Here is a 27,500-nt window from a genome sequence, read left to right as displayed (position 1 = left end):
CTGCCACCATCCACAATGCCAACTAATCAGAAGCTCTCTCTCTCTCTGTCTTTTTTTCCTCTCTTCTTCTCTGATTGATATTAAACTGAAGCTGAAATCACCTCGTTAACTACTAAATGAATGAACTTGTAAACTCATTATCATCTCCTCCAGGTGCTCTTCATCTAAACCCCCCTCCTCTCCATGTCTCATCGTCCTGTGATGAGTTTTTATTAAATGTAGTTAGCGTGTAGTTAGCGTGTATGTGCAGCTTTCTCACTGCCACTCAGCTGCAGCTCAGCGGTGTAATGTGCACACGCCTCCTGTAATGCACATCTGTGATTTTTTTTCTATTAAATACATTTTTATATATAATAAAGGTTCTATTTTACGGAGCGCGACTTTCCTGCTAATTCTTTTCCAGGTTTTTACTGCACATAAACTACCGCAGCACATCTAAACTACAAATATAAACTACCGCAGCACATCTAAACTACAAATATAAACTACCGCAGCACATCTAAACTACAAATATAAACTACCGCAGCACATCTAAACTACAAATATAAACTACCGCAGCACATCTAAACTACAAATATAAACTACCGCAGTTCATTTAAACTACAAATATAAACTACCGCAGTACATTTAAACTACAAATATGAACTACTGCAGTACATCTAAACTACAAATATAAACTACCGCAGTACATCTAAACCACAAATATAAACTACCGCAGTACATTTAAACTACAAATATGAACTACTGCAGTACATCTAAACTACAAATATAAACTACCGCAGTACATCTAAACTACAAATATAAACTACCGCAGTACATCCAAACTACAAATATAAACTACCGCAGTACATCCAAACTACAAATATAAACTACCGCAGTACATCTAAACCACAAATATAAACTACCGCAGTACATCTAAACTACAAATATGAACTACCGCAGTACATCTAAACTACAAATATGAACTACTGCAGTACATCTAAACTACAAATATAAACTACCGCAGTACATCTAAACTACAAATATGAACTACCGCAGTACATCTAAACTACAAATATGAACTACTGCAGTACATCTAAACTACAAATATGAACTACTGCAGTACATCTAAACTACAAATATGAACTACTGCAGTACATCCAAACTACAAATATGAACTACTGCAGTACATCTAAACTACAAATATAAACTACCGCAGTACATCCAAACTACAAATATGAACTACTGCAGTACATCTAAACTACAAATATGAACTACTGCAGTACATCCAAACTACAAATATGAACTACTGCAGTACATCCAAACTACAAATATGAACTACTGCAGTACATCTAAACTACAAATATAAACTACCGCAGTACATCTAAACTACAAATATGAACTACTGCAGTACATCTAAACTACAAATATGAACTACTGCAGTACATCTAAACTACAAATATGAACTACTGCAGTACATCCAAACTACAAATATGAACTACTGCAGTACATCTAAACTACAAATATAAACTACCGCAGTACATCCAAACTACAAATATGAACTACTGCAGTACATCTAAACTACAAATATGAAATACTGCAGTACATCCAAACTACAAATATGAACTACTGCAGTACATCCAAACTACAAATATGAACTACTGCAGTACATCCAAACTACAAATATGAACTACTGCAGTACATCCAAACTACAAATATGAACTACTGCAGTACATCTAAACTACAAATATAAACTACCGCAGTACATCTAAACTACAAATATGAACTACTGCAGTACATCTAAACTACAAATATGAACTACTGCAGTACATCTAAACTACAAATATGAACTACTGCAGTACATCTAAACTACAAATATGAACTACTGCAGTACATCTAAACTACAAATATGAAATACTGCAGTACATCCAAACTACAAATATGAACTACTGCAGTACATCTAAACTACAAATATGAACTACTGCAGTACATCTAAACTACAAATATGAACTACTGCAGTACATCTAAACTACAAATATGAACTACTGCAGTACATCTTTATCCTTCGCAGAGAGATGAATACAACACTAATTTGTGCACAGATCCAAAACAGAAAAAATAAAAATAAAATTCACGATTTATAATAATAATAATAATAATAATAATAATAATAATAATAATAATAATAATAATAATAATAATAACATTTTAATCATTATTATTAAATAATATGAATAATAGTAAATATTGTTTTTGTTATTATTATTGTTATTATTATTATTGTTCATGTTTCTGAACTAAACATAGTAACATTTTCTTCTTTTTCTTTTATTCCTAACATTTTTTAAAAACATTTTGACCTGACCTGAACTGAGAGCTTCAATAATTAAGGTGTTGGAGTTTTGATCAGAAGGTCATCAGTTCGAATCCTATCACCACCAAGTTTCTATTGATGGGCCCCTGATCAAGGCCCCTAACCCTTACCTGCTCAGGTGTATAAATCAGACCAATATAAGTCACTCAAAAAAACCAGACGTTTTTTGTGAATGTAAATTCTGTGAATGTAAACTGCAGAATGTAGTGAATTTGTTCACAATGCAGTGCAAAAATCTTTAAAGTTTGATTATTATTATATTATTTATATTTGTTTTAAAAATATTTTACACTAAAGTATTTAATATACTTATTCATTATTATTTAGTATTTACTTGTATTATTATTATTATTATTATTATTATTATTATTATTATTATTATTAGATATAAGACGTGGTTAACTCTGCTTTAAACACTAACCGAACGAGCCCTGGCCGCTGATTGGTCGGGTATGTGTCAATCTCAGTGACGTCATGTTGTTGCTAGGGCGAGAGGGAAAGCCCATTGGTTGTAAAGCTTAGTAAGCCCCGCCTCCTCGCGGTTCTTCGGCGGTCCAACAGTCGGGCGCGTGCAGCAGCGCAGCGGAATTACCGGAAACGACATATGGCGCGCTCGTGCGTAGATCAGCGCGATGTTCTTCTGTCGCGCTCAATGAAAAACGGTAGATTTTTACGCGGTTTCGTTTTTTTTTTTTTTTTTTTTTAATTTTTAAAGGCGGGTCTTTGGGCGGTGATTAAAAATCGTAATAACCAATCAGAGTGAGAATTTTTTTAGCAACCTGGAAGCTGATTGGTTTTCAGTAATGTGAGCGTGTTTAGTCGTTGTTAAAAAAAACCGTTTATATATATATATATAAAAAATATAATATAATAAAATTAATTAAACCGTTTGGAAATAAATACATTGTATGTTGTGTTAATGACTTTATGATTTATGAAACACGTGTGAATTTTGGTGGAAAGTGAAAATATTAGTTTTGTTTCTCAAGTATATTGTAAAAAAAAAAAACCGGTTTATGATTGACATGTCTGTCGACCAATAAGGGTTCAGGAAGCGGTTTGATTGACGGCTGTGTGGCCGCGCTGTGGGGGGAAGGGGGCTGACGACGCCGCCATCTTGAAAAGTTCGGTGCTGAGCGCTCTGTGTGGCTTTGGCGCCTGTCACAGTCTCTTCTTATCGTCAGCAGTTAATTTTTTTCACCGCTATCTGTATGTTTCTACTTTTATACATATATATTTTCCTTGGTGAGACTTTTATCCGAAGAGTTCCTCCTTGAGCTTCATGTCGGGATCTTAAATCGGTAATGTAACTTGTTTTTTTTGTCTCGTGCAGTTCTCGTTTTTTTTTTTTTTTTTTTTTTTTTTTTTTTTTTTGGCGAAGCTTTAGCTTAGCATAGTTTGCTAGGCTAACCGATTTTGCTAGTTTAGAAAAGCCTAGCATTAGTGCTTCCTTAGCAGCTCGGGTCAGAATTAGGGGCGGTACTAGAAGTGTTCCAAATCTGTCTCAACCCGCAGCCTAGTGCACTTAATACGCTGTTCAGTACCATCCTCTGTAGTGCGCATGTGTCAGGAGGGTGGAGTGATTTGGGATTGGGTTCAGCTCGCTAAGTTTCAGTGTAGCCGGTGTATATTATGAAACATTTTTAGACATAATTTTTTATAAAAAAATAAGGTTTACGGAAAAACAAAACAACTTTATCGTTGCTAATATACAGAAAAAATATCCGAGCTGAAATTACATAGTCTCTTATTTATGTGTATTTTTTTAATAATAAAAAAAAAACATACACTAGCTTAGCTTAGAGACGCTAATGCTAACCGGGCCGGTCTGTCATTAACTTTGACGTGACTAGCATTAGCATGAGCAGCTAATATACCAGGGCCTCTCCTTTTTAAAATCATTCACAACACATAAGAAAGTGTCAAATACACAACCCGGGTTTTTATTTATTTTTAGTTCAACTGCGATTTAAATGTAAATATCCGCTGCTGTTAGCTGTTACAGGTTCGTGGTGTTAGCGAGCATGCTAGCTGTGGCTGTGCTGAGGCTGTGACGGGAGGAGGAATTTACTCAAAATAAAACCTTTAACTAGAATTAAGCGTTTTAATGTATTTATTGACTCTACTGGTGAATAATTGTTAGTAAATGTATATTGTGTGTTTGTCGAATTAATTACAAAATATAATGGAGGAAAATAAACTAAATATTCTGCAATATTACTGTATACTGGAACACACACACACACACACACACACACACACACAGAGCCACTAGGTTTCCAATGGACAACTCTGACACACTTTACACACGTTGTGTTATAAGTGGTTAATGAGTTTACATTGGACCTGTGTATATTTGGAATACCTGGAATCCTAGCTCAGGTGAGGTGTGACGTCACGTCCCTTATAGCAGCAGTAAACACTCGTTTCCTCATTCTGTCTCTTGGAGACATGGCAGCACTTACACTGGGGACCTGTGTAAGGAGTGTTCATGCACGACGTGAAGTGTGTGTGGGTCACTGTATAGACACGTCTGTTCTTGAGCGGGGCCTAGGAACTCTTCACCCTCTCTTAGTGACATTTGATGGACACACTTCTGAACAGAAAGTAGAGACATCAGTGTAGACTTGACTGATTTGTTCTTTAACAAGACGTTTGAGACCCAAACCTCAAATATTTATTGCAAATGGATATACAAGGTAATGAAGTAAATCTCTCATCGGAATCCTTTCAAGTGTGTCTCACTTCATTGTTCACACTTGAACCACAGCATTCAGTTTAGTGTGTGTGTGTGTGTGTGTGCGCGTGCGTGCGTGTGTGTGTGTGGGTTAAACAGTTACACAAACGTTATTGTGGTTCCATGTAAGAAGTACTGAAAGACAGTTCTGGAAACTTTGATGTTAAATGTAAAGTGTGCATATTAAAGATCTGTGAACACACATCTGAGAGATTTATCATGTCAAGTTAATAAGAATTTGATATCAATATGAGATCCTGGTTTAGTTTGATCCCTGGCACTCCTTCATGTATAAAGAGTACTGTTCCTCACACACTCTGGACTTTTTAATGACAATTTTATTTATAAAGGTGATGATGGAGTAATGATCCGGGTGTATATCTAACCATGGTTGTGTGTTTGTTGTGTTACAGGTGTGTGTTGAGTGTCTGTGGTTCTTCAGCATTTGTCTCTCTTTCATACCTGCAGTGCCTGGAATGGGCCAGAAGTCACAAAGAGCTTCAGCGTTGTTTTCTTTTTAATCAGAATATTTTTTTACCCTCTGAGCTTAGTCACGCTCAGGTAGGACTACTGTACACCTCACTACTACTGTACACCTCACTACTACTGTACACCTCACTACTACTGTACACCTCACTACTACACTACACCTCACTACACTGTACACCTCACTACTACACCATACTTCACTACACTGCACCACACCACTGTACACCTCACTACTACACCTCACTACATTACACCACTGCAATACTGTACACGATACTGCACCACTGTACACTGCATCACTGTACACCTCACTTCACCGCTGTACATTACACTTCTGTACTCCTCACTGCTTTACACCACTGTACATTACACCATTGTACACCTCACTACACCACTGTACACAGCATTACTGTACACTACACCACTGTACATGACACTGCACCTCTGTACACCTCACTACACCACTGTACACCACACCACTGTACACCTCACTACACCACTGTACACAGCATTACTGTACACTGCACCTCTGTACACCTCACTACACCTCTGTACACCTCACTACACCCCTGTACACCTCACTACACCACTGTACACCTCATTACACCACTGTACACCTCACTACACCACTGTACACCTCACTACACCATTGTACATTACACCACTGTACACCTCACTACACCACTGTACACCTCACTACACCACTGTACACCTCACTACACCATTGTACACTACACCACTGTACACCTCACTACACCATTGTACATTACACCACTGTACACCTCACTACTCCACTGTAAACCTCACTACACCACTGTACATTACACCACTGTACACCTCACTACACCATTGTATATTACACCACTGTACACCTCACTACACCACTGTACATTACACCATTGTACACCTCACTACACCACTGTACACAGCATTACTGTACACTACACCACTGTACACGACACTGCACCTCTGTACACCTCACTACACCCCTGTACACTACACCACTGTACACCTCACTACACCACTGTACACAGCATTACTGTACACTACACCACTGTACACGACACTGCACCACTGTACACCTCACTACACCACTGTACATTACACCACTGTACACCTCACTACACCACTGTACATTACACCATTGTACACCTCACTACACCACTGTACACAGCATTACTGTACACCTTACTACACCACTGTACACCTCACTACACCATTGTATACTACACCACTGTACACCTCACTACACCCCTGTACACTACACCACTGTACACCTTACTACACCACTGTACACCTCACTACACCATTGTATACTACACCACTGTACACCTCACTACACCATTGTACACTACACCACTGTACACCTCACTACACCACTGTACATTACACCACTGTACACCACTGTACACCTCACTACACCATTGTACACTACACTACTGTACACCATATGAATATGTTCTTTATAAGTAAGTTTGTCCTTGATGAAGAAGCCGGTGGGGACTGTAGCAAGGAAAAACTCCCCATAAGATGTTGCGGGATGCAGTGATGGTGATCAGAAGCAAACTGTAGTCTGAGTCACTGTAGCAGACTGTTGACATTAACTACAGTCCAATCTATCCTCAAAGCGCCCGTTCTGACTCTGGAATTCCATGGAACCACCCAAGGTGTTGATGAGAAACCGTCCCCAGCTGCACAGAGTCGCCTCCAGTCGGAGATAACACTATCCAGAGGCAGACCTGGACGAAGTGGGAAGATCCACGGAGGGGAGAGGAGCAGGAACAGTGATCACTGTTACCTCAGGAGCATGTTTAACGAGAGAGAGAGAGATAGAGATGGAGATAGATTATTAAGTCTCCTGATTGTTGTATAAAAGTTAAGGCCACTGTGCAGTTTGGACTCCGGCAAGATTCACTCTGGCAGCAGAGCTAAAAGGAGGATCATCCTGGTACAGAAGTTCTCAGATACTGCGGCATGAGAGCGTTAAGTACTTTATACGTCAGTAGTAGTATTTTATAATCAGTGTGAGATGTAATTGGGAGCAGTGTTGATGATTAAAACAGGGCTGATGTGATCATATTTTCTAGATCTAGTGGGGACTCTTGCTGCTGCACTCTGAACTAACTAAAGCTTATTTCTGCTCTTACTCCAACACCCAGACAGTACACACTGAAAGACCTACGGAATCGGAAAGTTTACTTCTAGCTGCATGTGGTCTTAGTTAAAGTACTTCCGTCTTATCTGAGTTGAGCAGAAGGAAGTTATCAAGCATCCACTGTCTAATGTCCTTTACACACTCCTCAACATTGTTAAGATGATCTTTCTTATCTGGCTTTGCTGAAATATACAGCTGTGTATCATCAGCATAGCAATGGAAGCAAATACCATGTTTATGTATAATTTCACCCAGAAGCAGCAGATATAAAGAAAAAATCAGTGGGCCTAAGACAGATCCTTGCGGAACACAAAACTTTACCTCAGAGAGTGTGGAGAACTCACCATATACATCAACATTGTACTGTAACCACTGTACACCTCACTATACCACTACACTATTCCACTGTACACCTCACTACACCATTGTACACTACACCACTGTACACCTCACTACACTATACCACTGTACACTACACCACTGTACACCTCACTACACCACTGTACACTACACCTCACTACACCATTGTACACTACACCACTGTACACCTCACTACACTATACCACTGTACACTACACCACTGTACACCTCACTACACCATTGTACACTACACCACTGTACACCTCACTACACCACTGTACACCTCACTACACCACTGTACAGTACACCTCACTACACCACTGTACAGTACACCTCTCTACACCACTGTACACCTCACTACACCACTGTAAACTACACCTCACTACACCACTGTACACCTCACTACACCACTGTACAGTACACCTCTCTACACCACTGTACACCTCACTACACCACTGTAAACTACACCTCACTACACCACTGTACACCTCACTACACCACTGTACAGTACACCTCTCTACACCACTGTACACCTCACTACACCACTGTAAACTACACCTCACTACACCACTGTACACCTCACTACACCACTGTACAGTACACCTCTCTACACCACTGTACACCTCACTACACCACTGTAAACTACACCTCACTACACCACTGTAAACTACACCTCACTACACCACTGTACACTACACCTCACTACACCACTGTACACTACACCTCACTACACCACTGTACACCTCACTACACCACTGTACACTACACCTCACTACACTACACCACTGTAAACGTCACTATACCACTGTACACTACACCACTTTACACCTCACTACACTACTGTACACTACACTACTATACACTACTGTACACTTCTGTATTGTACTCTATAATATACTCTGCTATAAACTACACTACTGTACTTTACACTACTATACATTATTTTACACTACTGCACAATACAGTACTGTACACTACACTACACACTACACTGTTCAATTCAATTCATTCAATTCATTTTTATTTGTATAGCGCTTTTAACAATGAACATTGTCTCAAAGCAGCTTTACACAGAAAATGTGGTGAGTCAAATTGTCACTACCACACCACTACCACTACTGTTACACTACTGTACTGTAGTTTACACTACGCTACTAAACTACTCTAATCTACCTCTAATGTAATGTGAGTAGGGTAGTGTATTCACTCTACTCTACACTGCGCTACACTTCTTTACTCCATCACATATTCACCATAAATGAATTATTACACAGCACTCAGCATAACTTACACAACCTGAACACTCCTACAGCTCATACTGATGCTAATAAATTATTCTTTTAGAGCAGACTTGTTCTGTTAAATCATATACAATCTCAACTAATTTATTTATTTATCATGTAAAAAAAAAATAACACACACACGGTGCTGTGTTCACAGAAGCGCCATGTTTTGGAAGTTTGACCTACACACCACCTCTCACATCGACACACTCCTGGATAAAGAGGATGTGACCTTGCGGGAGGTGATGGATGAGGAGGATGTTCTGCAGGAGTGTAAAGCTCAGAACCACAAGCTGGTGGACTTCCTGATCCGACCTCAGTGCATGGAGGACCTGGTGGTCTTCATCACGCAGGAGCCCAGCGACGACGTGGAGGAGAAAATCAAATACAAGTGAGATCTCTACACATCCCACACACCTGCACGGCTACACCTGTACACACTACACCGATTAACAAATTATCTTCACATTGGAACGGTTGAATCTGATTGGTCAGAAGCTGTGTTTTGTTATTGTATGAAGCGTGTAACCCAGCCAGGTTTATATTTATGTGCTCGCTCTAATGTTATTGTTTCTATAGCAACAGCTCATTCACAGGCCATGTATTCTTCAATGTTCATGAGATTGAACACTAATAATAAAACATGTAGACATCAATGGGGTGACATTTTTATTAGGGGAAAAAATAGAGAGAATCTGCGACTCTTATTTTAGTGATTAGGCTTGTTGGCACTCCCACACAGGAAACAAGATCAGCTTTATTTATCGCTGTATATTTCTCTATTCTACAGCCTGTAATGAGTGTCGCCTGAGAAGTCAGGGTCCAGTACTTTCTCTCTTCACCCCTGTCTATATTTCCACACAGGAAGTGTCTGTAATTTCTGAGGCTTTACTGATGCTAATCTGGTGTCTGTGGCTCGCTTCTGTGTTTCAGTCTTACTGTGAGGTGCGAGTCTGTAACAAAAAATGACGGGCCGGAATGACCACTAGGATTATTGAGGCGATTTTGATATTAAATGTATTTTTGTGCCCCTGATGTTAGATTAGTTTTTGTTCTCCTCCGTACAGACAAATAATATATCACCTATTAAAAGTGCATTATTACCATCATAATGTCATTTAATTGTCATTGCTATTGAAATCAAAACATTTCTTGCTTATGCATATGCAAAAGGTTTGTGGGTGACTAATAAATATTTAGTCTACGTTAATAACTAAAAGTCGGGCAGTTTTACTGATCGCTAGGTTGGATAGTACTTACTGATTAAACTACTGAATCATGGAAATGTGCTAGAGGAAATATGAATATATTAATTTCTAGATATTATGTAATTAATAAATGATAAACATTATATAGCGCTCTCCGTGCAGCACGTAGTCCCGCATGTAAAAACAAACAGCACCTGGCATCAGTGATGCGCCTCTAGGGGCCGCTTTGTATTATGGCAGACACGATACGGATATGAATTTTTACAATCAACTATCGGTGCCTCGACCTCTTAATAACTAAGGGGCTTTTTTTAGTTTGAAAGCTGACCTTTAATATCAAATACAGGCATGAAATTAAATTTTAACAATGGCATTGTTGGACCCCTGTTTTATTGAGTTTTGAGGGTGTCACAATAACGTACATGTCTCTCTCTCCTCTCTGTACAGTACAGTTTTCTCCTTGTGTTGTATTAAAATGATGCTGGGATGTCACCAGTAATTCGGTCTGTGCGACTCCTCAGGTACCCGAACATATCCTGTGAGCTCCTCACATCAGATGTGGGTCAGATTAACGACCGCTTAGGCGAGGACGAGAGTTTACTCATGAAGCTGTACGGGTTCCTGCAGAATGAGCCGCCACTCAACCCTCTTCTAGCCAGCTTCTTCAGTAAAGTGCTGAGCATCCTCATCGGGAGGAAACCAGAGCAGGTGAGCGCAACCATCACCAGTTTCTGAACCGGAGCAGTAATGTGTAACTGGTAGTTGCTGTTCATTATTAACTGGACTGGTGCGATGATGTGAATCATCAGAACTGCTGTAGATTTAAGTATGAATGTTTTAATCGATCATGAATGGAAGGAGTCTCTAGTAACAGTCACAAGGTTAAACTGTAACTTTAAATTCAGCACAGAGGCGTTTCAACTTCTTTATGGTTTCTCGATAACATGATGGATTGTTGTTGTTTTTTTTGGCTTATTGACTTGGCGAGAGAACAGAGCATGTTTATAGCTGCTATAACGTGAGGGAGAACAGAAACTACTTTGAATGTAACTGTGGCAGATAAACACCTGATATGGCGTTCTTTATTGAACAAAAGAGGTAATGTCAGCATCAAATGCAATTTTGTGTGTGTGTAGATTGTGGAGTTCTTGAGGAAGAGAGAAGACTTTGTGGATCTGATGATTAAGCACATAGGAACCTCAGCCATCATGGACCTGCTGCTCAGGATGCTCACCTGCATTGAACCTCAGCAGCTCAGACAGGATGTTTTAAACGTGAGGACTTTCAGGTCTATGCTAATCCAACCCCCCCCACCCCACCCCCACCCGCCCCTTCCCTTTAAGTTTCCGCAGCCAGCACCACTGCACCACACCCCCTTAACGTCTAGACCAGGGGTCACCACCCTTTTTGAAACTGAGAGCTACTTCTTGGGTAGTGATTAATGTGAAGGGCTACCAGTTTGATCCACACTTCTGCAATAACACATTTGCTCAATTTACCTTTAATTGTGTTATTATTAATAATGAATGATATTCATCTATGTGAAGACACTGATCATGTTAATGATTTCTCACAATAATTATCAACAATGATTTAACAAAGTAGGAAACAGATAAATATCAATATGCAAAATGTTATTTATATAAACTTATCTATCTATATATAACTTTATACCAGTGTAAGAGTGATTACAAAAAGAATTGCAACAAAAAAATTAGATGCAGTTATGGTGAGCTATTTTTTAGAAAAGGCCTGGTGACCACGGGCATCATGTTGGTGACCCTTGGTCTAGACTCATTCTCAGTTATGTCTCAATCAGTATAATGTGTGTACCGTATTTTAACATAACATAACATTAGACCAATGAAATTTCTGAAAGGAAACGAAAAATCGCACCTCGCCTGTGTTCTGAGCTGCACGGCATCGGGAGAAAAAACATTTTTTTTTAAACGCACGACGATGCCAAAAGATAAACTCCCGAGAGAAATAGTTGTGAAAGGAAGGAGGAAGACAGTGAACAATGACTTTCTTGGTGGGCTACTGTTTAGATACAAGCCGTTGTAACGCGTTGAGTCTGGGTGAAGGGAGGAGCTCGCTAACTCCAGTTACAACACAAATCATATAAACACAGACAGGTTTCCAAAACTAGTGCTGTTTTTATTATTCTTGGCAACAGCGTTACGGGTTAGTCAAAGAAACTTAGAAATGAGCATCAGAAAATAATAAGGACATATTCCTCGGTCTTGCACACACGCAGTAATAGCGGAAAAATGCAGTGCCAGGCTTTTCCCAAAATACCGCTATGCTCTTAAAGGAAGCGCAACATATTTCACCCGTTACACCGTGTGTAACGTGTCTTTCATTAAAGCCTGTGTAAAGTTCATTAGTTTCAGTGTAGACACTGCGGCTTATTTATGTTAAAAATCCAAATATTTGTAAAATTCAGTGGGTGCGGCTTATATATGGGTGCGCTTTATAGTCCGGGAATTACGGTACATAAAAAGTAAGAATTTGGGGGATTCTTGCACAATAATAAATTGACCATGCAGGAAAAATTTAATTTTAATAAGCCTGGTGCACAGTTATGTTCAGTGTGTGTGTGTGTGTGTGTGTGTGTGTGTGTGTGTGTGTGTGTGTGTGTGTGTGTGTGTGTGTGTGTGTGTGTGTGTGTGTGTGTGTGTGTGTGTGTGTGTGTGTGTGTGTGTGTGTGTGTGTGTCCTCAGTGGCTGAATGAGGAGAAGGTGATCCAGCGGTTGGTGGACATGGTACAGCCCTCTCAGGATGAGGATGTGAGTCAGTCTTTATTTACAGGATTTACCCCCTGACAGCTCGTTGGTTCATTTTGTTTGTTTGTATTAAAGGTTGGTAAAAAAAAGTGTGAAAGTGTTATAAAGGTTTATATAAATAAATAATGAAATACTTGTGATTTGAGATTCAATGTGATGATCTTGTAACATCCCTGATATTTCAGACAAGTGTATCAGCTGATTTCATCACGATAATGTTCAGACAACCGCTTTATTTAATCACTAATGAAAGAGTATCATGCAGTTATTTATTTATATGATCAAATCAGTGAAATGCAGTCAGTATTAATATCAGCACATGCTTTTGGTTTGATATTTAAAATATCTGGTCCTAATTTATATTTTTATTAATATTTTATTGTTATTTTCTCTCAGAGGCACTCGAATGCGTCTCAATCACTGTGTGAGATCATTCGCCTGAGCAGAGATCAGATGTTCCAGGTGCAGGGCTCCTCAGAACCTGACCCTCTGCTTGCCACACTGGAGAAGTGCGTCTCCCTCTCTTTTTCTCTCTCTCACACACACACACACACACACACACACACACACACACACACACACACACACATCATCATCATCATCATATCATGTCTGTTTCTTTCCCAGACAAGAGACTGTAGAGCAGCTGCTGTCCAATATCTTCGACAAAGACAAGAACGAGTCTGCGATCGTCAGCGTGATCCAGATCCTCCTCACGCTCTTTGAGACACGGAGACCAGCGTAAGTGACCTCGACTCACTGGTTACTGATTTTATAATCTCGCTCTTAGTTGTCACCCTGCAGGACTGCTTCTCTTCCGGTTCTTCCTCGTGTCGTCTCTGAATTATTTATCTACGTCCAGGTTTCTGTAAAGCTGATGTGTGTCTATACCTGTTTGTGTAGGTTTGAGGGTCACTTGGATCTCTGTCCTCCGGGTATGAACCACCCGTCGTTCTCAGTCAATCAGAGCATCCTGGAGGCAGTTCGACCCAGACTAAAAGATTTCCATCAGCTCTTATTAGAGCCTCCTAAGGTCTGAGTCACCACATTCTCACTAAACTAAAATCAGATCAAAAGTAAACACACTCACTCACTGATCTGGTACGATATCGAAAGTGATGAAGAACAAAGTCTGGAAAGTTACAGTTAAAAATAATGCTGAACTTTTTGTTTTTGTTTGTTTGTTTGGTGATCAGAAAACGGTGTTGAAGACAACATGGGGTGTTTTGGACCCACCAGTGGGAAACACACGCCTCAATGTGGTGCGACTGGTGGCCAGTCTCTTACAGACCAATACACACATCATCAACCAGGAACTCATTAACCTCAACATGCTGGGAATCATTCTTGTGAGTCTCTCTTGGGTACACATACACAGACACCAAGGGCATACACCTTAAAGGTATCATCAAAACAATTTTCCTGTGTTCATTACACTCTGGTCAGTGTGAATAGTGGATTGTGATTGGCTGGAAGGAGTTCAGGTGTGAATAATGGATTGTGATTGGCTGGAAGAAGTTCAGGTGTGAATAATGGATTGTGATTGGCTGGAAGGAGTTCAGGTGTGGATTGTGATTGGCTGGAAGAAGTTCAGGTGTGAAGAGTGGATTGTGATTGGCTGGAAGGAGTTCAGGTGGGAATAGTGGATTGTGATTGGCTGGACGGAGTTCAGGTGGGAAGAGTGGATTGTGATTGGCTGGACGGAGTTCAGGTGGGAATAGTGGATTGTGATTGGCTGGACGGAGTTCAGGTGGGAAGAGTGGATTGTGATTGGCTGGACGGAGTTCAGGTGGGAAGAGTGGATTGTGATTGGCTGGACGGAGTTCAGGTGGGAAGAGTGGATTGTGATTGGCTGGAAGGAGTTCAGGTGGGAAGAGTGGATTGTGATTGGCTGGAAGGAGTTCAGGTGGGAAGAGTGGATTGTGATTGGCTGGAAGGAGTTCAGGTGGGAAGAGTGGATTGTGATTGGCTGGAAGGAGTTCAGGTGGGAAGAGTGGATTGTGATTGGCTGGAAGGAGTTCAGGTGGGAAGAGTGGATTGTGATTGGCTGGAAGGAGTTCAGGTATGAAGAGTGGATTGTGATTGGCTGGAAGGAGTTCAGGTGTGAATAATGAATTGTGATCGGCTGGGAGGAGTTCAGGTGTGAATAATGAATTGTGATCGGCTGGGAGGAGTTCAGGTGTGGATTGTGATTGGCTGGAAGGAGTTCAGGTGTGGATTGTGATCGGCTGGAAGGAGTTCAGGTGTGGATTGTGATTGGCTGGAAGGAGTTCAGAGCATTGAACACACAGGTAGTTTGCTTTTGTCAGTTGGATCTAAATGACCCCACTGAGCTCCATGGAGGAGTTTTGCGTGTGGTGGAACTTCTATAGTAAATACAGGGATTTTTACAAGATGAATTTGGAGACAAACCAGAGAAGAAAACGTTCACATAAGAATGTTATTAATGTTATTTTGATCCATTCAGTCAGTTTCACTCTGCAAACATCAATATCAGCTTTTATCTTGGGCTTTTCTGCACATCCACATCCTGTAATTACATGTTGTTCTATATATAATAAATTGTAATAATTGGGGAAATTGCTGTGGTGTCTGAGAAATAAAACTCTTGGACCTGCTTCATGTTTAAGTGTTTTTGTTTTGTTTTGTTTTACAGGATATGTATTTTAAATACATTTGGAATAACTTCTTGCACATACAAGTAGAAATCTGTATAGCGATGATATTAGCCATGCCTCCGACCCAGAGCGACTCTGAGATCAACAGAGATGACGATCAGGAGCCGGTCCGGGAAAACATCCTCATCACACACGTGAGTGTCGGCCCTCGTTCAACACACACACACACACACACACACACACACACACACACACACACACACACACACACACACACACACACATATATATATATGTACGTGCGTAATGTGATTTATTTTGCATACTGTATTTTTATCGTAGATGTTTCAGAAGTGTCGGTTGGTACAGAGAATCCTGGAGGCGTGGAGCTCTAATGAGAAAGAACAGTGAGTCTCAATCACTTCCTGGGTTTCCATAGAGTCTTAGATTTGCTGTTGTAGGTCTGAAATAATTTGAAAGCAGCCTTTAAATGCTCATGCAGCACTTTTTCTGTTTCCGTGGTGGTGTAGTTTTTTCTTTCTTTCTTTCACTAGTTTAAATATAATTTGCTGTATTACACTGCATCTGTAAAGTTTTCACAGCTTTATTCATAAATGAATTAAATTCATTATTTTTCTTAAGATTCTATAATCAATATCCCATAATGACGACATCAAATGTGTTTTAAATCAAATCTGAGCAAATGTATTAAAAATAAAACTGATAAAATAAATAAAAAAATACATTGATTGGACATGATCTGGAAAGGGACACACCTGTCTATAGAAGGTCCCACAGTTACAGTGCATGTCAGAGCACAAACCAATCATGAAGTAGAAGAAATTGTCTGTAGACCTCAGTCAGGATTGTATCGAGACGCAGATCTGACAAAGGAGACAAACATTTCTGCAGCATTGAAGGTCCCAATAAGCACAGTGACCTCCATCATCCGTAAATGGAAGTAGTTCTGAACCACCGGGACTCTTCCTAGAGCGGCGCCGCCTGGACAAACTGAGCGCCCGGTGGAGAAGGGCCTTAGTCAGGGATGTGACCAAGAACCTGATGTTCACTCTGAAAGAGCTACAGCGTTTCTCTGTGGAGAAAGGAGAACCTTTCAGAAGACAACTCTGTGCCCAGATTTGAACCTGATTGAACCTTGAGAGATCTGAGAGATCTGAAAATGGCTGTGCACCAACGCTCCACATCCAATCTGATAGAGCTTCAATGGTTCTGCTGAGAGGAATAGGAGAAACTGCCCAAAAATAGGTTCATCAAACTCAAAGAATTGAGTCTGTAATTGGTGCCAAAGTGCTTCAACAAAATACTGAGCAAAAGCTGTGATATTTATGTACATTTTCTTTTGTATAAATGTGCAAATATTTCAAACAAACGTTCACGTTGTAATTAGAAATTTAAGGAAAATAATGAATTGTACAAAATTTCCAACAAAATGTGGAGATCTGAAGTGCTGTGAATACTTTCCAGATGCACTGTATGACTTTACATGAGACACACATGCAGCAGCCAATCAGCTTTCTGTTATTGGAGCAAATCTCAAGTGTTTGTGTGTGTGTCTCTCTCTCTCTTTCTCTCTCTCTCTCAGGGCTGAAGGAGGGCGTAGGAGAGGTTATATGGGGCATCTTACCAGAATCTCCAACTCAATAGTGCACAACAGTGATAAGGGTCCGAACGGTGTTCAGATTCAGCAGCTCATTTCAGGTACATCTCACTCTCTGTATACACACTGTGTGTGTGTGTGTGTGTGTGTGTACAATTACTACAGACGAACAATACCATTGTATAAAATAAATAAATAGATAAATATTGTCTGCATTCTGCCCAGTCATTTATACATTTATATCCCTCATCATAACAGCTCTGCTTCCATGGCAACGGTTTAGGCAAAGTCCACATTTACATTTCCTTCTGATCTCAAAAGCTGGACAAAAGGCTCAGCGTGGGTTTGTGCAGAGAGACAATTTATAGGTTCACAGTGTGGAAACGCTTTTAATTAAAAGCGACAGGGTCGAGATAATGCTCCCCTGTGTAACCATAACAAGTCTTATGGGTGTGTGTGTGTGTGTGTGTGTGTGTGTGTGGAAAAAATAAGTTGGGCTGTGTGTTAAATATGGCTGTGTAATATGTAGAGGTGTAGACACAGGTCCTGGGGTTTAGGGATCAACACACAATCTTATCAGATTTCTCATATGTTTAACTTTGAGGTGTGCTGCTTAACATCTAATGTACTGTGTGTGTGTGTGTGTGTGTTGCAGAGCTCCAGGAAGATGAGCGGGAAAGATGGGAGGCCTTCTCCTCAGGGCAGTTAGCAGACACGAACAAGAAAAACACTGTAGATTTAGTAAGTGCTGCGTGTCTGATCATTCGGAGGGGGTGTATTGTGGGTATATGGGTGAGCATCGGTAACGTGTGTGTGTTCTGCAGGTTAACACGCATCACATTCACTCCCCCAGCGACGACGAGGGCGATTTTAAAGACGGCGGCTTTCACCACGACTCGTCTCTGCAGCAGGTAACAGCATGAGCTTCACCAACCTGATCCACACCACCATCTGTATTATTACGTCTTTCATTCACACAGGATCAGAGTCACTTCCTCGCTTGTTAGAACCCTACAAGAGCCATGCTTCCCAAAAAAAGAACTCTGAGACGGTCAGAACCCCCTTCAGGGAACCATCCTTACAGAACCCAGAATTGATTTAATACAGTTATGATGGCATTTAATCTTTAACTCAATTCAGCACTGACTGTAAAGTGTGTCCACTAGGGGGCAGTGTCATGTGTTAGTCACCCGCATGCTCTGCAGCATTATCAAGATTTCTGTAAACCCAATCCACAATTTCTGAAACACACACACACTAATCTTGTTTGAACAGGAACCTTGTGTCCTTAAACGTTTCCGGTTCATTCGTGCACACACTGGGTTTAGTGTTTGTAATTAAACAATTAACACCGTCTTCTTCGACTCAATGTGACACTAATATGAAATGACGTTACTAAAGCAGTGTTTATTAAGGCTAATGTGTGTGTGTGAGGGTGTGTATGTTCTTTAATGAACTGTGTAAAGGTGATTTATTGTCGACTATATCATTATCGCTGGTCCTGGGCTTTGCCAGGCCTTTTCTGATTATCAGATGCAACAAATGACGTCCAATTTTATTGAGCAGTTCGGCTTCAATGACGAAGAGTTTGCGGATCAGGACGATGTGGTGGAGTGAGTACTCATCCTGCATGAACATTTCCTCTCACACGGGGTCCTGGTGGGGGTGGGGGGTCTCCAGGAGGGTAAACGGGGCTGTGCTGGGCTAATCAGGGGTACAACCTGGAATTCAAATCAAAAATAAATGTGAAGGATTCCAACCCTTTACTCAGATGAGCAATCAGACGAGATCAGACATGTCTGCTGATAATCAGATCAAATGTTATTTGTCACATACACGTTTATACAGAGTGCGTGTATTGAAATGCTTTTTACAAAGTGTAAATACAATAGAAATATAAAAATTAAATTAATAAAATTATAAGTATAAAAGAATAAAATATAACTGAAGTCAGCATTCCCACTGGGCATGGAATTTCTGGAATATCATGGAATTTTAAGAAGTCTATCCCAGACATTGAAAGTCAGGGAATTAAATATATGTTTTGTCCAAGTCGTGGAAAATCAGGGATTTTACGCGTTAGTTTACATTTGTCACGTGTCATTTTTCTGTACTGTGTTTTTGTTTGTTTTCGCATTGTTTCACGTGTTTTGCCCGTTGTTACGGTTCGTGTTTTTCAGTGCAAATTTATTCCCTTCCTGCTGGTCAACTGGTCATCAGGCTGTATCTGTTAACTAAAGCAAACATGCCAGAAAAATGTCCATTTCAGCAGCTTTGGCTGTAAGATGACCACTACAGAGACTGGGTGTTAAAAATACTAGACGGCTCGATAGGAGTTTCACAAACCGTACATTTAAATCAGATATTGGAGAGGGAGCACTTCACAGCAGACGGGTATGAAGCTGACAGGAGCATCAGCTTCAGCCCAAGTGCTCATCACCCAGTGACAGTAGTGTGAGACACAGTGGGGCACATCTCCACTTTACAGCAGCAAAGACCTAGGAGGCTGAAATCTTGTGGTGCCTGAAGATTTGTGTAAATCAGTCGTTATTTGCCTGTTTTCCTGTTCATTATAGAATTCAGCTTTTTAACAAGTGAAAGTCAGGGAATTTGGTTTAGAGTGGGAACCCTGTAAAGTATCAAATAAAAGGATTATACACACACACACACACACACTATACTGCCAAAAGTATTCAGTCCCCCATCCAGATCACTAGATTCAGGTGTTCTAATCACTTCCATGGTTACAGGTGTATAAAATCATCACCTGGACATGCAGGTGCTTCTACAATCATTAGTGAAAGGATGTGTGTCTTTCAGGAGCTCAGTGAATTCCAGCGTGGTACCGTGACAGGATGTCACCTGTGCAATAAGTCCAGTCGTGAAATTTCCTCACTACTAAATATTCCACAGTAAAGCGTTAGTGGTGTTGGAACAAAGTGGAAGCGATTGAGAACGACAGAAACTCAGACACGTAAAACCACAGAGCAGGTCAGCGGATGCGGAGACACGTAGTGCACAGAGAACACCAACTTTCAATAGCTACAGACCTCCAAACTTCATGTGGCCTTCAGATCAGCTGAAGAACAGTGCGTAGAGCTTCATGGACTGGGTTTCCATGGTCGAGCAGCTGCACCCGAGCTTTACATCACCAAGTGCAATGCGAAGCATCGGATGCAGTGGTGTAGAGCACGAGGTCACTGGACTCCAGAGCAGTGGAGACGTGTTCTCTGGAGTGAAGAATCACTTCACTGTCTGGTAAACTGATAGACGAGTCTGGGTTCAGTGGGTGGCAGGAGAACGCTACCTGTCTGGCTGCATCGTGTAAAGTTTGGTGGAGGGGATTATGATGTGGGGATGTTTTTCAGAAGTTGGGCTCGAACACTCAGTTCCAGTAAAAGAATCTTAATGCTTCAGCATAACGAGACATTTTGGACCATTTCATGCTCTCATGCTTCATGCTTCTGGGAACAGTTTGGGGACGACCCGTTCCTGTTCCAACACGACTGCACACCAGTGCACAAAGCAACATCTATAAACACATGGAGAAGTGAGTTTGGTGTGGAAGAACTCGGCTGGCCTGCAGAGAGTCCTGAACCTCAACCCAATAGAACACCTTTCGGATGAATTAGAGCTCAGACTGTGATCCAGACCTTCTCGTCCAACATCACTGTCTGACCTCACAAATGTGCCTCTGGAAGAACAGTTAAACATTCCCATGAACACATTCCTAAAGCTTGTGGAAAGCCTTCCCAGAAGAGCTGAAGCTGTTCTAGCTGCAAAGAGTCAACATCATCTTAAACCATATGGATTAAGACTCAGGTGTTACTCAAGTTCAAGGCAGACGAGCAAATACTTTTGGTAATATAGTGTATATTTACAGGAATAAGACAGAAAGGATGTTGGTATGAATGTTAATGCACATAGACATGGTGTTATATTTAGTGTACACACACACACACACGGACACACACACCCCAACGTTTGAGTATTAATTTATTTAATTTTGTAAAATACATAAATGGAATTAAGTAAGAAATAATTGTTTTATTTAAAATCTTTTAAAATAATTTCTAAACATTTCCTATAAAAAAAAATAAATAAAACACATAATCGAGTTTAAAGACTGTGAATATTTTTATACTTTTTTTTTAACTGCAAAAATACAGACATGTATAATTTAACATTATGAACATGCCGGTCATCAGTTTGGCATAGTTTACCTTTTTAATATCTACACCATGCCAAACTGGAGGCAATACACTTGATTATTGCTAAACCATTAACTCCAGCACAGACTCGGACTGTGATCTGATCTCGTCTGATCAGCTGCATCTGACCTACAGAGGAAATTTACATTTTATTGACATTCTACTTTGGGTTGAATTCCTTTGTAGATAAACAAGACCTGTTTTTATTTCATCAGTCATTACAATTTTCTGTGTGTGTGTGTGTGTGTGTGTGTGTGTGTGTGTGTGTGTGTGTGTGTGTGTGTGTGTGTGTGTGTGTGTGTGTGTGTGTGTGTGGTGTTTATTAATTTATAGTTTAATCTCATGTTGAGGTTGGGGTTCACTGACACTGGAGACTCCTTCCATACATGTCACTTAAATATCTTAAAATGATCAAGTTGTTTATAATCAGTGGACTGCACTGTACACGTCCCTGTGAACAAGCCGTTTCTATGGAAACGCTAACGTGATCTAAACCTGCGCTACTGTCGGAGCTGCTCTTATAGAGAATGAATCACCACCTTCTGGACTTAATGTGCACTTTACCAGATGTGTTGTAGATATAAGATCTCTGCATGTGCATGTTTGCCTAGTTTCCATAGCAACCGATGCACATATGCTAGTCTGTAATGAGTCCATGTTTGATCACTGATGGAATAAAAGCAGTGGCTAGTGATGTGCATTGTGGGTATTTTTCCACAGACCTCCATGTTCGATTGATTTCACACGTATTGTGTGTTTGTCTTTAAATATTTTAAATTGATATCTACCCAATTTATCAAATCTTAGACTCACATTTACACTCAGTGATAGTCAGGATGTCTGATGAATGTCTGATCATCTCACATACCTCCTGAACCCTCAGCCATATGCACGTGTCAGCAATCTCCTCCCATCTGAATACAATTAAATATTTCACAAAAATAATATTTTTGGTTTGGGATCAGATATGGAAGTCTGTGGATCATTTAATGAGCCGTCTTACTGAACTGCTTTGCTTGTGTGTGTGTGTGTGTGTGTGTGTGTGTGTGTGTGTGTGTGTGTGTGTGTAACCTACTTAACTGAACTAAACTCTGTTCTCTTTAACCTTTCAGTATTCCCTTTGATAGAATATCAGACATCAATTTTTCCTTGAATACAAACGAGAGTGTAAGTATGTGACGTGTTTTATTTCATTACCACACACACACACACACACACACACACACACACACACGTGTCTTCCATCCACCTGCACCTAAACTCATTTGTTGTACTAACAGTCTAATATTTATACAGCATTTTGGCCTCTAATGTGTGTGTGTGTGTGTGTGTGTATCACCACTAAAATTAAACACACTGCTTTATCTTTTGCCCTGATAGATTTGCGATGTACCCGATGAGTGTCAGATATTTTAGAGTAAATGGGAAAAATTGTTAATTTAGAAAGAGATCAATTAAATTCATAAGGTTCTGCAGCTCGATGCTGAAAACTGAAGTCATCTGACATTTAATTTTTTACAATATATTTAAAATATTTTACAAAAATGTTTGTTTTATTGTGTTATTTTCCTCCTGAGTGTGTAGTATGTTAATTTTAGTGTGTGTTTGTGTGTGTTCTCCAGGCGAACATGGCTCTGTTCGAGGCATGCTGTAAGGAGAAGATCCAGCAGTTTGAGGACACTGGTTCAGACGAGGAGGACATCTGGGACGAGAAGGATGTGACGTTTGCTCCTGAAGCTCAGAGACGCTCCAGGTATTTGTTTGTTTATTTTTTAGCTCCACCTGTATAACCTGGGTGAGAACCTGATTTCTTCCTTGTGCATCTCGGGGAGTTTTTCCACAGTCGTCACGGGCTTCTTCATCAGGGACAAACTTTTACACTGGTGTTCCATATATCTGTTTCACACTGTGTGTGTGTGTGTGTGTGTGTGTGTGTGTGTGTGTGTGTGTGTGTGTGTGTGTGTGTGTGTGTGTGTGTGTGTGTGTGTGTGTGTGTGTGTGTCAGGAGCTCAGGCAGTACAGACAGTGAGGAGAGTACAGACTCCGAGGAGGAGGATGTGAAGAGAGACCAGTTTGAGGCATCAAACCAAGCGGGTGATGATCGCATGGAGGTGGACAGTGGAGAAGGTGACAAGAAGTGACATCACAGTTTCTCTCTAACTTTAATGGACCTCACTAAAACGTAACTTGTTTCAGGTCCTGCCTGGATGGCCAACTTTGATGATGTCCCCATGGAAACGGGAGGCTCGTTGGCCCCACCCACTTCTTCTCCCTCCACATGGAGCACGCCCACCAACACTGTCGCCACAGAAACAGGCTGGGCCAACTTTTCCAGCTTCACACCCGTCAGGTGAGCAAGCTCCACTGTGTGTGTGTGTGTGGTGGGGGGTGACCATTATCAGGTCAGTAGGCATCATGAACAGATTTTATTTCTACAGCCCCAAAGACCCCCTGAGGAGCAACTCCCCGGTTGCCATGGAGACGAGTGCGGAGCCAGCAGACCCTCTGGGCGTTAACACACCAGCAGGTAAGTGCATACACACACACACACACACACACACACACACACACACACACACACACACACACAGCTCTGCTGTAAACAATATATTGTGCCAAAATCTAGAGCAGGGGATTGTGTGAGTGTGGCTTTACTTTTGTCTCTCCTCCATCTTCCTCTTTCCAGGAACATCTCAGTGGGAGGTGTCTCCAGCTGTTCAGTCCAGAGGGTGTGATCTGGAAGACGAGGCAGCAGTGGACCGAATCACTGAGACAGTCACAAACGGCTCCATGAAGGAAACACTCAGCCTTACTGTAGACGCCAAAACCGAAACTGCTGTGTTCAAGAGGTGTGTACACACATCACACACACACACACACACACACACCATACAGACGCACACGCATCAAACACACACACAGTCCACTCACGCATACACCCACCTACTCTACTATACACATGCACATACACAATTTTCTTGTTCACTGTTTATATCTGTCCTCCTCTCTGTCTGACTGCTTCTCTCTGTACAGTCTGTTTCTCTCTTTGTGTGTCTGCTTCATTTCTTTATATACACTGTTTCTCTCTCTCCTCCCCATCATCCTCTGTGTATTTTGTTAGTTGGTCAGATTGTGTATCTTTTCTTTTGACGGTCACTTTCTCAATTTATCCTTTTGTTTGTTCCAGTTTTCTGTTCTGGCTCTGCTCGTATCCTGTCTGTCGTTCTTCTCCTTATTTTAAAACAGATCTACCATCTGTTTTGTCTCTCACTGTTTCTTTCAATTCAATGAGCTTCTCTCTGTCTCTCTCTCTATTACTGTGTGTGCGTGGGCCACAGGTGTGTGTGTGTGTGTGTGTGTTGCGTGCATGAGAAAGGCAGGTGTGAGTGTGTAAGTGTAGTGTGAGAGCTGTGTGTGTGTGTGTGTGTGTGTGTGTGTGTGTAGTAGAGTGTTGACCATGCGCTTCCTCTCTCTCTCTGCGTGCGTGGGGGATCAGAGTGTTGAAATCCTATCGGTATGTACAGGAGGAGCAGTGTCTGTGTTTACATGTGCGCTGTTCAGTCCTCACACACACACACACACACGTGTGCACACACACACACACACACACACACACACACGCACGCACTCGCCTGTGTTTCTCCATCTGCATGTGTCTCATCAGGTCTCAGTATCAAATAACGCTGTCACTTAACATGCTCCATTCAGCAGTTGTGTTAGAGTCCAGTCCTAATAATTACACTATAATAATAATAACAATAATAATAATAATAATAATAATAATAACCCTTACGAGGGAAATATCAAGGTCCGTGCGGTCGGAGTGACGTGGGGCCGCCTTCCCGTGGGTTCACCACCTGCAGGAGGGACCGTAAGGGACGGTGCTGTGAGGATTGGGCAGCAGTCGAAGGCGGGGGTCTGCTTAGACTGCTGCCCCCGCGACCCGAATTACGGATAAGCGGGAGAAAATGAATGATAAATGAATAATAATAATAATAATTTATTTTACAATATTCATCTCTGCGTTTAATTCCGTGCTGCTGATGACAGTAAATGTCCTTGTCTAACAAAAATTGGTTGTTACAAATCTAGTCTCGAAACTTTTTGGTAAATGAATAAATAGTTTAAAACACCAACAGGCGGCACAGTCACAGGGAGCACCGACCTTTATAATTCAGTGCGCAATAAGACATGGTCTTGTGTACATCACGAACTGTGCAACTGGTGCTTTTCTGGCCACGTGCGTTGCCACGTGCGCATTCTGTCACCAAGCTCCTCCTCACCTGCGAGTTTCTCACCGGAAACACGATCTCATTTCCACACCCACCCTGATCGCCAGATTTGGCTCCTGCATGCTTCACCCTCTTCCTGAAGACGAAGATGCAGTGAATAGCAGAAGCTGCTCGACTCGCTTCGAAAAGACTTCCGTGTAAACAGAGCCAATTGCCAAACTTTTTGATGCCACCTCATATCTACTTTATTACAGTAATGACATTTTAAATCCATAATGATCGGATGTGCTCTTGCTGAGAGAATCTCATCCATAATTCTTCACTTCTTTTCATTTCCGTGCAGATGTCGATCCTGCATTTTTAACAAGTTAATCAAATCACTTTCAATTCATGAATTTATTAATGAAAACAATCAGAACTAATTAAAATATCAGTTTCCTGTGTTGCACAACAAAACCTTAAAGGGTAAAGCGCTGATTTCCAGCTGGTCTCAGTCTTCAACAATAAATGATTTCTTACTTAAATATCCTGTTAATGAGGAATGTAATCAGATGGTCAGGTTTATAACATACATGTTCTACAGTCAGATGCTTTACTCAGATCATGAGCTCCGGTAGAAGCCGAGCCGCAGCTCAGCCACGGCCTCGAGTCACAGAAATACCACAGCTTTTATTAGGTCACAGTCATTACAGTGTTCATCATATAAATACTAGGCATGTGCTTATCATCGGTTATTGTCAGAATCAATCTTCATCTCTTTCTCTCTCACACACACACACACACACACACACTGCAGACCTGCCGACCTTTTTACGTTTTCTCATCTTTCTCCAAAAAACACAGCAGATCAGCTGAGCAGTGTATGAATCTGGAACTAGAGACCCCTTAATGTTAGAAGCTCCACCTCCTCTCTCCACAACTCATTAGTAACTTCTCTTGACTCGATTTTCTCATTCAGAACGTGCTGATGTGACTCCCTCACGCTGTGAGTAAATGAGGACTAGGGGTAAGAAGTGTAGGTACCAGAAGAAACGGCACCTCATGATTTGAGGTTAGATGTGTTCAGCTGAAGACCCTGTACTGTACTGTGAGGGATGGGTGGGGGCGTGGCTGTGTGAATGTTGGGAGGGGTGTGGCTGTGTGAGGGATGGGTGGGGTGTGGCTGTGTGAATGTTGGGAGGGGTGTGGCTGTGTTAAGGATGGGTGGGGCATGGCTGAGATAGATGGGGGTGTGGCTGTGTGAGGGATGGATGGGGTGTGTCGGTTAAGGATGGGCGTGGCTGAGAGATGGATGGGGGTGTGGCTGTGTGCGGGATGAGAGGTGGGTGGAGCATTTCTGAGTGGGGGTGGAGCACTTTAGAAAGTGGAGGTGTGCATGTCTGTGAGTAGGGGGACGTGTGGAACTCATTTCAGTAAATTGAATGACTATAATAAATGTTTATAGAAGTCA

At 41.1% G+C, this 27,500-nt stretch overlaps 1 protein-coding gene and 2 long non-coding RNA genes across 8 annotated transcripts in view; 2 read left to right on the top strand and 1 right to left on the bottom strand.

Annotated features, from left to right (window-relative positions):
* Nucleotides 1-431, bottom strand: part of LOC310737129 — a 1,386-nt gene extending 955 nt beyond the window's left edge. The window contains exon 1 of the long non-coding RNA XR_014536761.1: nucleotides 1-431. This exon is cut by the window's left edge and continues 242 nt beyond it. This is a non-coding gene — a long non-coding RNA (uncharacterized lncRNA).
* Nucleotides 432-2,888: 2,457 nt separating this feature from the next.
* ppp6r3 (protein phosphatase 6, regulatory subunit 3) overlaps nucleotides 2,889-27,500 on the top strand; it is a 26,604-nt gene continuing 1,992 nt past the window's right edge. The window contains exons 1-22 of one of the 5 annotated variants that reach the window (XM_083561283.1): nucleotides 2,889-3,015; nucleotides 5,504-5,651; nucleotides 9,535-9,768; nucleotides 11,107-11,293; nucleotides 11,722-11,859; nucleotides 13,309-13,374; nucleotides 13,768-13,880; nucleotides 13,999-14,112; nucleotides 14,275-14,404; nucleotides 14,568-14,720; nucleotides 16,028-16,183; nucleotides 16,332-16,396; nucleotides 17,593-17,708; nucleotides 18,263-18,348; nucleotides 18,432-18,518; nucleotides 19,123-19,220; nucleotides 22,931-22,985; nucleotides 23,441-23,571; nucleotides 23,824-23,945; nucleotides 24,015-24,168; nucleotides 24,257-24,345; nucleotides 24,505-24,667. In XM_083561283.1, coding sequence (XP_083417409.1) covers nucleotides 9,542-9,768; nucleotides 11,107-11,293; nucleotides 11,722-11,859; nucleotides 13,309-13,374; nucleotides 13,768-13,880; nucleotides 13,999-14,112; nucleotides 14,275-14,404; nucleotides 14,568-14,720; nucleotides 16,028-16,183; nucleotides 16,332-16,396; nucleotides 17,593-17,708; nucleotides 18,263-18,348; nucleotides 18,432-18,518; nucleotides 19,123-19,220; nucleotides 22,931-22,985; nucleotides 23,441-23,571; nucleotides 23,824-23,945; nucleotides 24,015-24,168; nucleotides 24,257-24,345; nucleotides 24,505-24,667 — 2,450 coding nt within the window. In that variant the 5' untranslated portion in view covers nucleotides 2,889-3,015; nucleotides 5,504-5,651; nucleotides 9,535-9,541. Of the gene's footprint in view, nucleotides 3,016-3,443; nucleotides 3,655-5,503; nucleotides 5,652-9,534; nucleotides 9,769-11,106; nucleotides 11,294-11,721; nucleotides 11,860-13,308; nucleotides 13,375-13,767; nucleotides 13,881-13,998; nucleotides 14,113-14,274; nucleotides 14,405-14,567; nucleotides 14,721-16,027; nucleotides 16,184-16,331; nucleotides 16,397-17,592; nucleotides 17,709-18,262; nucleotides 18,349-18,431; nucleotides 18,519-19,122; nucleotides 19,221-22,930; nucleotides 22,986-23,440; nucleotides 23,572-23,823; nucleotides 23,946-24,014; nucleotides 24,169-24,256; nucleotides 24,346-24,504; nucleotides 24,668-27,500 lie in introns of those variants that run through there. The other 4 variants (XM_083561285.1, XM_083561282.1, XM_083561286.1 and 1 more) reach the window with 4 other exon arrangements.
* LOC310737130 lies at nucleotides 20,167-22,620 on the top strand. 2 transcript variants are annotated; one of them, XR_014536762.1, is made up of 2 exons: nucleotides 20,167-22,076; nucleotides 22,152-22,620. It is a non-coding gene; the product is annotated as an uncharacterized lncRNA (long non-coding RNA). The 2 variants fall into 2 exon arrangements; XR_014536763.1 differs by having other exon boundaries at nucleotides 20,167-22,104.

This window comes from Silurus aristotelis (assembly GCF_946808225.1).
Source record: "Silurus aristotelis genome assembly, chromosome: 14".
Classification (NCBI taxonomy): domain Eukaryota; kingdom Metazoa; phylum Chordata; class Actinopteri; order Siluriformes; family Siluridae; genus Silurus; species Silurus aristotelis.
This window is presented reverse-complemented; position numbering and strand designations above follow the sequence as displayed.